The 14158-nt window shown below is 46.6% G+C and overlaps 1 protein-coding gene across 1 annotated transcript in view; it reads right to left on the bottom strand.

Annotated features, from left to right (window-relative positions):
• Positions 1-14158, bottom strand: part of LOC126204060 (protein lethal(3)malignant blood neoplasm 1) — a 145951-nt gene that overhangs the window by 19228 nt on the left and 112565 nt on the right. Inside the window, exons 4-5 of the mRNA XM_049938483.1 lie at positions 12481-12714; positions 7529-8315 (exon numbers count right to left, since the gene is read on the bottom strand). Coding sequence (XP_049794440.1) covers positions 7529-8315; positions 12481-12714 — 1021 coding nt within the window. The remainder of the gene's footprint in view (positions 1-7528; positions 8316-12480; positions 12715-14158) is intronic.

Genomic DNA, 14158 nt, shown 5'->3' with positions numbered 1-14158 from the left:
TTAACTGTGTCCAAACTGTCAATAGAAATAAGTTTCGTAGTTTAAGTAAAGATACGATAAATTAAGAACTTGATGTGTTTGTCTTTCCTTGGTTCCTGTCTATGGCACCAGTTGTTTACTATGAAATTGGCTTATAACCCAAAACCTAGGTCGTACAGAAACAAAGTTCGTGAAACAATGAAAAAGATGTGTGTTGTTTAGTAAGTACAATATACGAATGTTCTAGCAAGAACCGAGACTTGACTCATTTTAAAATGAGCTTGGGTAATAGTAAAAATGGCTCTGAGCACTATGGGACTTAACTGCTGTGGCCATCAGTGCCCTAGAACTTAGAACCACTTAAACCTAACTAACCTAAGGACATCACACACATCCATGCCCGAGGCAGGATTCGAAACTGCGACCGTAGCAGTCGCGCGGTTCCGGACTGAGCGCCTAGAACCGCTAGACCACCGCGGCCGGCGGTAATAGTACTATCCAAAATCCTGCGTCAGTTGATGTCATTGGTAACTGTTTTCGAAGGAGTTCATATAGCATGCAGTGTTCAGAGAGAGCTCATCACGTTTCTTATATATATATATACACTCCTGGAAATGGAAAAAAGAACACATTTACACCGGTGTGTCAGACCCACCATACTTGCTCCGGACACTGCGAGAGGGCTGTACAAGCAATGATCACACGCACGGTACAGCGGACACACCAGGAACCGCGGTGTTGGCCGTCGAATGGCGCTAACTGCGCAGCATTTGTGCACCGTCGCCGTCAGTGTCAGCCAGTTTGCCGTGGCATACGGAGCTCCATCGCAGTCTTTAACACTGGTAGCATACCGCGACAGCGTGGACGTGAACCGTATGTGCAGTTGACGGACTTTGAGCGAGGGCGTATAGTGGGCATGCGGGAGGCCGGTTGGACGTACCGCCGAATTGCTCAACACATGGAGCGTGAGGTCTCCACAGTACATCGATGTTGTCGCCAGTGGTCGGCGGAAGGTGCACGTGCCCGTCGACCTGGGACCGGACCGCAGCGACGCACGGATGCACGCCAAGACCGTAGGATCCTACGCAGTGCCGTAGGGGACCGCACCGCCACTTCCCAGCAAATTAGGGACACTGTTGCTCCTGGGGTATCGGCGAGGACCATTCGCAACCGTCTCCATGAAGCTGGGCTACGGTCCCGCACACCGTTAGGCCGTCTTCCGCTCACGCCCCAACATCGTGCAGCCCGCCTCCAGTGGTGTCAAAATGGTTCAAATGGCTCTGAGCACTATGGGACTTAACATCTGTGGTCATCAGTCCCCTAGAACTTAGAACTACTTAAACCTAACTAACCTAAGGACATCACACACATCCATGCCCGAGGCAGGATTCGAACCTGCGACCGTAGCGGTCGCGCGGTTCCAGACTGTAGCGCCTAGAACCGCTCGGCCACTCCGGCCGGCTCCAGTGGTGTCGCGACAGGCGTGAATGGAGGGACGAATGGAGACGTGTCGTCTTCAGCGATGAGAGTCGCTTCTGCCTTGGTGCCAATGATGGTCGTATGCTTGTTTGGCGCCGTGCAGGTGAGCGCCACAATCAGGACTGCATACGACCGAGGCACACAGGGCCAACACCCGACATCATGGTGTGGGGAGCGATCTCCTACACTGGCCGTACACCACTGGTGATCGTCGAGGGGACACTGAATAGTGCACGGTACATCCAAACCGTCATCGAACCCATCGTTCTACCATTCCTAGACCGGCAAGGGATGCCGGCCGCGGTGGTCTCGCGGTTCTAGGCGCGCAGTCCGGAACCGTGGGACTGCTACGGTCGCAGGTTCGAATCCTGCCTCGGGCATGGATGTGTGTGATGTCCTTAGGTTAGTTAGGTTTAAGTAGTTCTAAGTTCTAGGGGACTGATAACCACAGCAGTTGAGTCCCATAGTGCTCAGAGCCAGAGAGCCCGGCAAGGGAACTTGCTGTTCCAACAGGACAATGCACGTCCGCATGTGTCCCGTGCCACCCAACGTGCTCTAGGAGGTGTACGTCAACTACCCTGGCCAGCAAGATCTCCGGATCTGTCCCCCATTGAGCATGTTTGGGACTGGATGAAGCGTCGTCTCACGCGGTCTGCACGTCCAGCACGAACGCTGGTCCAACTGAGGCGCCAGGTGGAAATGGCATGGCAAGCCGTTCCACAGGACTACATCCAGCATCTCTACGATCGTCTCCATGGGAGAATAGCAGCCTGCATTGCTGCGAAAGGTGGATATACACTGTACTAGTGCCGACATTGTGCATGCTCTGTTGCCTGTGTCTATGTGCCTGTGGTTCTGTCAGTGTGATCATGTGATGTATCTGGCCCCAGGAATGTGTCAATAAAGTTTCCCCTTCCTGGGACAATGAATTCACGGTGTTCTTATTTCAATTTCCAGGAGTGTATATATATATATATATATATATATATATATATATATATATATATATATATATATATATCACAGGAGCTTTCTCGTGCAGATGGACTACATAGCACTACTAACTATTGGAGGTTTATCTTTCTTGTTCTTGTTCCTCTGAAGACTTAGCAGGTCTCCCTCGGCCGTTCACAGAATAACTTTTGGCTTATGATATACAACGTGAAAGCTTAAAGGGGCTCTGACACACTCCATCTTTATTGCACAATAGTAAGTATTGCGCAATAATACTGACTGTGTGAGAGCTGTATTGATGATTTGCGGAATATATTGAAGGAGATTGTATATATTTAAAAATACTGACGCTCTCTTACTATATTGCGCAATGTATTGTACCGTGTCAGGGTTTGTTTATTTTGTTTTGCTTTGGGGCGCAAAAAACAAATGGTATCATACGCGCCCAAGTCAAAATTATAGCACACGAACACAAAGAGGAGGTAAACGACTATACGTCAGTCCCAATGGACAGAATAGGAGACAGCTAAAAACAGGCACGTGGGAAATGGGCTATAAAGCCATGCAGAAATGGAGGTCCAAAACTAAAAGTTAAATGGCCTTCGCCATACTGCTTCGGCAGATAAAAAGTAAAACGCGGTTGACAGCCCGCGCGTCATTCGCTAAAATGGCTAATAAATCAGACAGCAAACCCAAGCGTCAGGGTGATATTGTGCAACAGCCGATAGTTTCTGCAGAAACGTCTTGATTTGTGGACGTGTAAACAACTGATACACCACCACCAAATGAATATGAATTCATCATGAAAGACAGTTGAAATATATCACTTGCTGAAGTGCATTCAGGGTAGGAGGGTTGTTTGATTACATATTTAATGCTTATTTGGTAATTAGGTGAAGAAACATTCTACAAAAATGCAGGAGAATTATACTGCAAGTGCTTATGTGTTCGTTTCAGAATATTGAACTATTTACTGCAGAGGTACTGTACTACTGTACTACTTACCGAACTACCATACTCTTTTCAGCATTGTAGATTTGTCTCAGCACTGTGGAAAGTGGACTCCGAAGAGTATATTAACAGTATCATTTCTGTGAACATTAGGTGTAAAGCGTTCCACCAAACAGTTGGAAGATTCCTCGTTTACCCTTAAAAATTCCAGCTTACATCTGGCTCTGCTGAAAGTTCTCTTAGCATGTTAACACGTGTAAAACGCCTGTCAAGCTAGTTTTTCGCACATTGCCGCTTCCTGTCCTGTTTCGTTTTGCAGCACGTAGCGACTGCAATCGCAATATATACTAGTGCGACGTCATCGACCACCGACATGCTGGTACAAAGGCAGAATTCTAACTGACGCTTCCTGGTTATAAATATTGTGCAATAAATTATGTCGATCTTGGCCTCGCACATTTACCAAAATATTCACACAGTATTCTTCTTATGTGGCGCTACAGTTCAGGGTGAACCTTGGCCTTCACAACGATCCTTCGCCATCCATCGCGGTCACATGCTCCTCCAGTTACCGCATCTGAGATTTCGTAGGTCTTCTTCCACTCCATCCATTAAATTATTGTTATTTTGAAAATTATCATTCTTTGTAAATGTAGTGGATAAAACAAAAGAAAAGAAAACTGTAAAAAGATAAAAAACGAAAATTGTAAGATGTACGACCTGTTTTAGAACATCAAGTAACATGTCTATAATTTGCCAATAAATAAATAAAATAAATGAATAAAACTCCATCCAGCCATCTTGCTTGAGGTCGACCTCGCCCTCTCTGTCCTCCTGGATTACCAAAGAGACTCATCTTTATGACTTAAGTCTCCTCCATTCTTGCCACATGACCTGCCCATCTTATGTGACAGTGATGGAAATGTTACCGATGATGGTGCCACTAAAGCGGAGTTACTAAATACAGTTTTCCGTAATTCCTTCACAAAACAGATGAAATAAATATTCCAGAATACGAAAGCAGAACAGCTGTCAGCATGAGTGACATAAAAGTAGATATCTTAGGTGTTAGGAAACAACTAAAATCACTTAAGAAAGGCAAGTCTTCCGGTCCAAATAGTATACCAATCAGGTTCCTTTCGAGTATGCAGACACAATAGCGCCTTTCTTAGCAATCGTATACAACCGCTCACTTGACGAAAGGTCTGTTACTAAAGACTGAAAAGTTGCACAGGTCACACCAATAATCAAGAAAGGAAATAGGAGTTACCCATTGAATTACAAACCCATATCACTGACCTTAATTTGCAGAAGGATTTTGGAACATATACTGTACTCTAACATTATGAACGGCCTTGAAGTAAATGATTTATTGATACATAGCCAACACGGATTCAGAAAATATCGCCGGCCGGTGTGGCCGTGCGGTTCTAAGCGCTTCAGTTTGGAACCGCGTGACCGCTACGGTCGCAGGTTCGAATGCTGCCTCGGGCATGGATGTGTGTGATGTCCTTAGGTTAGTTAGGTTTAAGTAGTTCTAAGTTCTAGGGGACTGATGACCTCAGTAGTTAAGTCCCATACTGCTCAGAGCCATTTTTTTCAGAAAATATCGTTCTTGTGGAACACAGCTGGCTCTTTATTCCCATAAAGTAATGAGTGCTGTAGACAAAAGATTTCGGATCGATTCCGCGTTCCTAGATTTCCAGAAGGCTTTTGATATCGTTCCCCACAACCGACTATTAATCAGATTTCGTGCATATGGAGTATCGTCTCAGTTGTGTGACTGGATTCGTGATTTCCTCTCAGAGAGGTCACAGTTCGTAGTGACAGACAGTAAATCATTGAGTAGAACAGAAATGGTATCTGGCGTCCGCAAGATATTGTCATAGGCCCTCTGCTGTTTCTGATTTACATAAATGACCTAGGTGATAATCTGAGCAGCTGCCTTAGATTGTTTGCAGATGACGCTGTAATTTACTGTCTAGTAAAGTCATCAGACGATCAATTCCAATTATGAAATGATCTAGAGAGAATTTCTGTGTGGTGCGAAAAGTGGCAGTTGGCTCTAAACAAAGAAAAGTGCGAGGTCATCCACATGGGTACTAAAAGAAATCTCATAAATTTTGGGTATACGATAAATCGCACAAATCTAAGGGCTGTCAATTCGACTAAGTACCTACGAATTACAATTATGAGCAACTTAAATTTGAAAGACCACATAGATAATATTGACACTAGAGCAGGGCTTCACAACATACGTGCTCGCGGAGCAAGCTGTGAGCAGCAAGGCGCGAGCACGGAGCAGCGCGAGCACGCTACCCCCACTACCAGACCAGAGCGGAGAGTGGGGAGAGTCACGTGGGGTACACAAAAGCTGCCGCCAGTCAATGTAAATCCGCGGCCACGTGCAGGGATATCACTCACGAATTATTACTGCGACAAATGAAACAAATAAAGGAGAATGTACACGTGCCACATAATTTTATTAGCTTAGTGTACGCCTCTACCATCTGTAGACACTGAAACTAAAGAATTCCACGACAACCCTATATTTTCAACACTTTCTTCAACACTACTTAAAATATCACCTCCGGTTGTAGTGTTCTTCATGGCTACTACATCGAGGAGCTCCTCCCTCACCTGAAGATCTCTGTTAACACCTCTAATAAATATGGCAAGCTGCGCTGTTCCAGTGATATCAACACTTTCGTCCAGAGCTAGAGAATACGCCATAAAATCTTAACAGATATTTGCAAGCTGGCTCTGGACGTCGTCTGCCATGTCCTGTATGCGACGCATAATGGTCATGTTAGATAATGGCACAATCCGAAACTATACAACTTGAGATGGACACAAATGTTCCGCTGCAACTACCAAACATTCTTTTATTAAATCGCCATCAGTTAAGGGGCGCAGGGATTTTGCTAAAAGCAAAGCAATTTTGTAACCCACTCTGAGAGCTGCCTCAGTTGATTTTTCTTCGTCGTCCAGATCTTCTTCGGATAGCTTCCTTTTAAGTTTAATAACTTCCTGTGCACGATCTGGTCAATCACATTTTCCACGTCCGTAGTCTTTCGCGTGGTACGACATATAATGTCGCTGCAAATTAAATTTCGTAAAAGAATTCAGCGTTTTGTGACATACTAAACATTTTGCAACACCATCTTTTTCAGTAAACAGATACAATTCCTCCCAATGGGGGTTGAACTGCGAAAGCATGGTTGGGGTTACACAACGGCGACTTCACATGATTCTTAACCAGCGAAGTGACTGTTAAGAGCTGTTCGCAGTACTTCAAACGTTACACAGTCGGCGCGAGTTCAATAGGCACGCTGCAGCCCTATTCAAACGTGCGCGCGCATTTCCCCTCTCTCCCCTCCCACGTACTCCTCGAACTTGCAGCTGCTCGCGAGCACGTCCCTGAGCAGACGCGAGTACTCGCGCTCAAAACCGGCCAGTTGTTAAGCCCTGCACTAGAGCATATGTCAACCACTATTTTTTAACTCTTAGTCTTTTTAACAATATTACTTTTGTCGTGTTCTTCTTTTTATTGCTTTTTATTACTGTAAAACCTTTTATACTTTATAAGCTTATTGCAGGCTTTAACTATTGTATCCCCCTTTTATGTTCGCTGTTTCAATTAATTATTGAAAACTATTGTATGTCGACATTAGCGACATCTGGTCAACATACAACACAAACATCTTGTGGCTACTGTACGGCAGCTTGTTTTAAACAGTAGTTTTACTGACAAGATGACTGGTGCATGTGATGTGATTTATATGTATTCGACGATGCTGGTGCTGATTCCGCATTTAACATTTGACGATGCCACCATGGCTGCAGTACATTAGGACTTTGTTTTTATGAAACAGGTATGCCTCTTCATATTTAAAGCGCACAAATGTAAATTTTGTCAGTACTACTTTTCAATATGCTCTATGTATTGTTCTTAAGCTGTATACAGTTTGCGAGTGTATTTATATTTTACCCATTTTTGCTGCAGATCTGATTATGGCCATTAAAGACCGACACCGATAATCTGTTAAACAAAAAAGATTGTGACCATAGACTACATTAAAGGAAACTGAAGTGTGAATTGCAGAGTAACCATGTAGATAAAGATGTAGATGTTAGGCTGTTTGCTGTGGTGGGAGTTACGTACCTGTAGAGCAGGGCATCCATAACGTCCTGCATGGAGACTCCCGGCGGGAGTCCGTCCCTGACGGGCTCTCCAGGCGGAACACCCAGTCCGCCACTCGAGGCTGGGACGCCACCACCGGCAGCTCCAGGGCCGGAGGATGGCCGCCCACCGAACGCGGTCGGGCGCTCGCTGCCTTGCTGCCGAGTGCCCGGAGGCGACGCCTCACCTCCAAATGGGGCACCGGCGGTTCCAAATGGGGCACCAGCGGTCTGCTGCCCTGGCCGAGCGGAAGCTGGGCCTGTCGCCTGCTGGCCAGGAGCGCCGCCAACTCCCGAGGGCGTCTGTGCTGGGACGGTGAAGGGTCGCGCTCCGAACGCCGGCTGCTGCCCCACTGGTTGCGAAGGTCTGCCGGGCTGAGCTGCTGTGCCGACAGTTGGCTGCCCTGGCAGGCCAGGGCGCTGCCCTCCGAAGCCGCTCCCACCGCCTCCTCTGTCGACACTCCCAACACCTCCAGCACCGCCCCCAAGGCTACCGGCACTGCCACCTGCCACCGGAGCCCTAGTGATGCCGACGACACCGCCTACAGCACTTCCTGGAGCCCCACCTCCGAAGCTCCCACCAGTACGATCTGCGATTCCACCCCCAATGCGATCTCGGACGCCGCCTCCGGCTCCTCCGCCTTGGCCACCACCGAAGCCGCCGGCAGTTCTATCTCCAGTGCTGAAACCACCGCCGACGCCTCCAGGTTGTCCAACTGTTCCAACGGATGCGGGACTAGGCCTTCCAGGTGCTCCAGCGGATGGGGGACCTGTTACAAGAAAATAAAGTTCGTGTGTAGGTAGCATTCTGTACAAATGTGGGATTCGTTATAACTTAGCTACTCCCACGTGACAGGAGAGTATGGTATATCGATGACTAGCCGGCCGCCGTGGCGGAGCGGTTCTAGACGCTTCAGTTTGGAACCACGCGACCGCTACGGTCGCAGGTTCGAATCCTGCCTCGGGCATGGATGTGTGTGATGTCCTTAGGTTAGTTATGTTTAAGTAGTTCTAAGTTAAGTTGTAGGGGACTGATGATCTCTGGTGTTAAGTACCATAGTGCTCAGAGCCATTTGAACCATTTGACCCTAAAAATGAAGAACTGTAAGGTCATCGACATGAGTACTTAAAGGAATCTGTCAAATTTCGGTTACACAATGAATCACATATATCTAAAGGCTGTGAATTCAACTAAATACCTAGGAGTTAGAATTACGAATAACTTAAACTGGAACGATCATACAGACAGGGTGTCTCTGTCAAGTGTCGTGAGGCACATATTCTCTGGTTTTTCGGTGTACAACTGCAGTATCGTATTCGCAAAGTGTAGCTGGCGTTGTCCCAAGAGTCAACTATGCGACGTCCAGTGTCAACGGAAAGCGTCGGTTTGTTCCCCATCACGAATAAAATTGTTTTTAAAGCAGAATTTTACATGCCTGTGCGATAGAACGGACCAAAATTAGTCTGGTGTGATATTCGCTTTATCAATGTGCATTAACACGAACAGTAAAACACGAGGAATCACCAGTTGTCTAGAGGCGACGGCACCACAAGGGCCCGCGCTGACTGCTATAGCCACACAGCAGCGCTGCTCAGTCGCTTCTAGAGTACTGCTCATTTACTGTTCCTGTTCATTCATATCGATGAAACGAGTAACGCACGGGACTCATATGGGGCCGCTCTAGCGAATGGTCACATAAAATTTTCCTCTAAAATTTATTTTATTCGTAATAGGAACCAAACCGACGCTTTCCGACGACAACTGGCATCGCATGAAAGATGTGATGAGCAGTATTTGTTTGGTCTGACCCCAGCCAGCTACACGTTGCAAAAAGGATCTGCCTGAACGCCAGAGAATACGCATCTCACTACTGTTGGAAAAGACACTCTGTATAATGTTTTGGGGAGGGCAAATCAAAGACTATACAGGGTGGTCGGAAATTCCCGTTACTGAATTACAGCACTTGTAGAGGGGAGTAAGCACATAGTATTTTGAATAGGATCCGATGTCCGAAACATCGAACGAGACTACAGAGCGCCAAAGCTATAGGCATGGGTGTCTGTAAATGTACATGTATACGGGGAGATTCCGTGATGATGTTTCAGACTTTCTAGGATGATGGAGAACGATAAATTTATTAACTCGAATTAAGGAGCCCCGTACCGGAAACGAACGAGTAGAAAATTATAAACGAAAACCGTTATGATATCTCTGACAGTTGAATACATGTATCGGTTCTTGTGTTGCGAAGAGTGTAGGCCTGGTAACTTTCAGTGGTGGTAGTGTGGACAAAAACAAGAAAAAACGGCCAGTAAACGTCGGCTCTAAATTGCATACCTGAGGAGCCATGAGCACTTGTTCATCTTCGCTATTGTAAAACACATCTCCTCTATTGATAAAGTGTTCATAGCTGTTAAGGTACGCACTTTAGACCCCACGTTTACTGGACGTATTTTCTGGTTTTTGTCCACACTACCACCTCTGAAAGTTACCTAGCCTACACTCTTCGCAACACAACAACCGGTACATGTATTCAACTGTCACAGGTATCATAACGGTTTTCGTTTATGACTTTCGACTCGTTCGTTTCCGGTACAGAGATCCTTACTTCAAATTAATACGTTTATCCTTCTCCATCATCCTAGAAAGTCTGTAACATCATTACCGAATCACCCCGTATATACGTACATTTACAGACGCCCGCACCTTTAACTCTGACGCTCTGTAGTCTCTTTGGATGACGTTTGCGAACATCGGTTTCTATTCAAAATACAATGTATTCAGTCCCCTCTACAAGTGCTAGAATTCTGTAACGGGGATTTCCGACCACCCTGTACTTTATTGGCAGATCACTTACAAATTTCAACACGTCTGCTAAGGAGAACGCTTACGCTATGTCTTGTCCGTCCTCCGCTAGAGTGTTTCTGTGCTGTATGTGATCCGTAACAGACTGAATTAACAGGGGACACCGAAAAAGTCCGAAGACCCAGTTCGTTTGTAATATCGCGAAATGATACGCGAGTTGAGGTGATCATTAAAACAATGGCGTTTTTCGTTACGGCGAGATCTTGTCACTAAATTTCAGTCTCCAACATTCTCCTCCGAATGCGAAAATAGGGAGAAGTGATAAATTGTGGAATAGTGATGTAGATGTAGAAGCAAAGAGAGAGAAAAATAATAGTTTCCGATTACAGTATTAGTGTTAAAATTCTACAGCTATTTGTATTATTCTATGAAGCGAAATGAATTTGAACGCGATAATGAAATCAGTTTCAGGGGGGGGGGGGGGGGGGCGCGAATGGAAGGCATGGATTTGCTTGGAGATACGTGGGAAACAGCATTTTAATCTATGTAGATAGTACCATACAAAACTTATTCTACAGATAGTTCATCGTGCTGTAAATGCTCTGTGGGCGAATACACTAATGAACAGAGTTACCAACTACACTCATTCTCATAAATTAAGGATAATGCTGATACATGGTGAAACAACGCTCTGGTTGCCGGTTTCAATCACCTCAGGGTATGGCCATGCCGTGCATTTGACTTGCGGTCGTCGCACGGTGGCGCTGGCAGCAGTCCACATACGCAGAGGTGTGTTGGTGCATGTCAGAGTACGGTGCAGCGAGTAAGCGTACAGACGTTTTCAGACGTGCTAATAGTGACTGTGCGCTGAAAATGGCTCAAAGAGCACATAGTGATGACGTTATGAGAGGGAGAATACTAGGGCGACTGGAGGCTGGTCAAACACAGCAGGTCGTACCACGGGCCCTCCGTGTGCCACAACGTGTGATCTCAAGATTATGGCAACGATTCCAGCAGACAGGAAACGTGTCCAGGCGCTAAAGTACGGTACGTCCACAGTGTACAACACCACAAGAAGACCGATATCTCACCATCAGTGCTCGCAGACAGCCACGGAGTACTGCAGGTAGCATTGCTCGGGACCTTACCGCAGCCACTGGAACAGTTGTCTGCAGACACACATTCTACAGACGACTTAACAGACATGGTTTATTCGCCCAGAGGTCTGCAAGCTGCATTCCACTGATCCTTGGTCACAGGAGAGCCCGTAAAGCCTGGTGTCAAGAACACAGCACATGGTCATTGGAACAGTGGTCCCAGGTTAAGTTCACGGACGAGTTCAGGTGTAATCTGAACAGTGATTCTCGCCGGGTTTTCATCTGGCGTGAACCAGGAACCAGATACGAACCCCTTAATGTCCTTGAAAGGGATCTGTATGTAGGTCGTGGTTTGATGGTGTGGGGTGGGATTATGATTGGTGCATGTACACCCCTGCATGTCTTTGGCAGAGGAACTGTAACAAGTCAGGTGTATCGGGACGTCATTTTGCACCAATATGTCCGCCTTTTCAGGGGTGCAGTGGGTCCCACCTTCCTCCCGATGGACGATAACGCACGGCCCCATCGAGCTGCCATCGTTGAGGGTTACCTTGAAACAGAAGATATCAGGCGAATGGAGTGGCCTGCCTATTCTCCAGACCTAAACCCCATCGAGCATGTCTGCGATGTTCTCGGTCGACGTATCGCTGAAAGGCACTGGTGCAGGAATGGGAGGCTGTACCCCAGCAGCTGCTCGACCACCTGATCCAGAGCTTGTCAAGCCGATATGCGGCCTATGAATGCGTGCATGGTGATCATATCCCGTACTGATGTTGGCGTATATGCGCAGGAAACAGTGGCGTTTTGTGGCACATATGTTTTCTCAACTTATCACCAATACCGTGGACTTACAGATCTATGTCGTTTGTGTTCCCTATGTGTCTATGCTATTAGCGCCAGTTTTGTGTAGTTCCACGTGGTGTGGCACCACATTCTGCAATTATCCTTAATTTACGAGCATGAGTTTACATTCCTGTGTAATCGGTACACAGTGAGGCTATGATTAAGTTACATTAGATGTTTGGACCTGACCTCCAACGAACGGAGGCTGCAGCTCAGAGCCGATGGCCGGAGGGGTGGCAGCCGTGGTGGTGGGGATGAGGCAGCCGCTGCAACCGTTGACGCCGTCGAGTCTGACGGCCGTCCTGGTGGAGCCGGGGGCTGCGGGGGCCGTCGAGGTGCGCGCCGCTGCAGCCGGCGCCGGCGGCTGCGTCACAGGGCGCGTTGTCGTGCTGGTGCGCGGCGCCGTCCGCATCTGGTCCAGAGCTGGCGACACACAGCACAGCGGCACACTGTCACACATCTTTCCATGCTCACCTTACAGTTCGAAAAATATTCGTCTTCGACCGACAAGGAGCAGTTGCGAGACGTACCGTTGATTAATATACGCTGAAATGACAACGGTCATCGGATACCCTATAATATCGTGGCTGACCTTCTTTCGCCCAGCGTAGTGCAGCAGCTCGACCTGATATCGACTCAACAAGTCGTCGGAAGTATCCTGCAGAAATACTGAGCCGTCCATAAATGCGAAAGTGTTGTCGGTGTTGGAGTTTTCTCACTAACTGGTCTCACGTTCGATGCGATTCATATAGGACGATCTGGGTGGTCAGTTCATTCCCTCAAATTGTCCAGAACGTTCTACAAACCACGGGTTAGCAACTGTGGCTTAGTGAAATGGCGCACGGTCATCCATAAAAATTCTGTCGTTGTTTGGCAACATGAAGTCCATGAATAGCTGCAAATAACCATTTCCAGTCAATGATCGGTTCAGTTGGACCAGAGGACCCAGTCAATTCCATGTAAATACAGCCAAAACCATTGTGGAGCCATCATCAGCGCCGGCCGGTGTGGCCGAGTGGTTCTAGGCGCTACAGTCTGGAACCGCGCGACCGCTAAGGTTGCAGGTTCGAATCCTGCCTCGGGAATGGATGTGTGAAATGTCCTTAGGTTAGTTAGGTTTAAGTAGTTCTCAATTCTAGGGTACTGATGACCTCAGAAGTTATTCCCATAGTGCTCAGAGCCATTTTTTTTTCAGTGATCATACGCCCATTCTGTAGAATTAAAACGTCAGGTTTTGTTGAAATATATGTTAGAAACTGCAAAAACTGAGTCTTACTGTGATTTGGCCTTAGTTTATTTTCTACAAGCCCTGAACATATGTCATGAACTGCACTATTTGAAACTGAGCCTATGTTGCACACAACATCCTTTACTACCAAGCTTGTGTCATCAGCAAACAGAAATATTTTAGAGTTACCCAAGATACTAGAGGGCATATCTGTTATATAAATAAGGAACAAGAGTGGCCCCAACACTGGTCCCTGAGGTACCCCCCCCCCCCCCCCATCTGACTGTACCCCACTCATACCCAACTTCACAGCCATTCTCAACACTGTGAATATTGACCTTTTGCTGTCTATTGGTAAAGTAAAAGGTGAACCAACTGTGAGCTACTCCCCGTATTCTGTAATGGACCAATTTCTGGAGCAATGTTTCGCGATCAACACAGTCAAATGCCTTAGTTATCAGTTAATTCAAAAAATATGCCTAGCGTTCGAAACCTTTTGTTTAACCCATCAAGTATCTCACACAGGAAAGAGAATATAGCATGTTTAGTTGTTAAACGACTTCTAAAGCCGAAATCTACATTTGATAGCAAACTGTGCGATATAAAATGATCAATTATCCTTACATACAAAGCCTTTTT

Source organism: Schistocerca nitens, chromosome 9 (genome assembly GCF_023898315.1).
Source record: "Schistocerca nitens isolate TAMUIC-IGC-003100 chromosome 9, iqSchNite1.1, whole genome shotgun sequence".
In the NCBI taxonomy this organism is placed as follows: domain Eukaryota; kingdom Metazoa; phylum Arthropoda; class Insecta; order Orthoptera; family Acrididae; genus Schistocerca; species Schistocerca nitens.
This window is presented reverse-complemented; position numbering and strand designations above follow the sequence as displayed.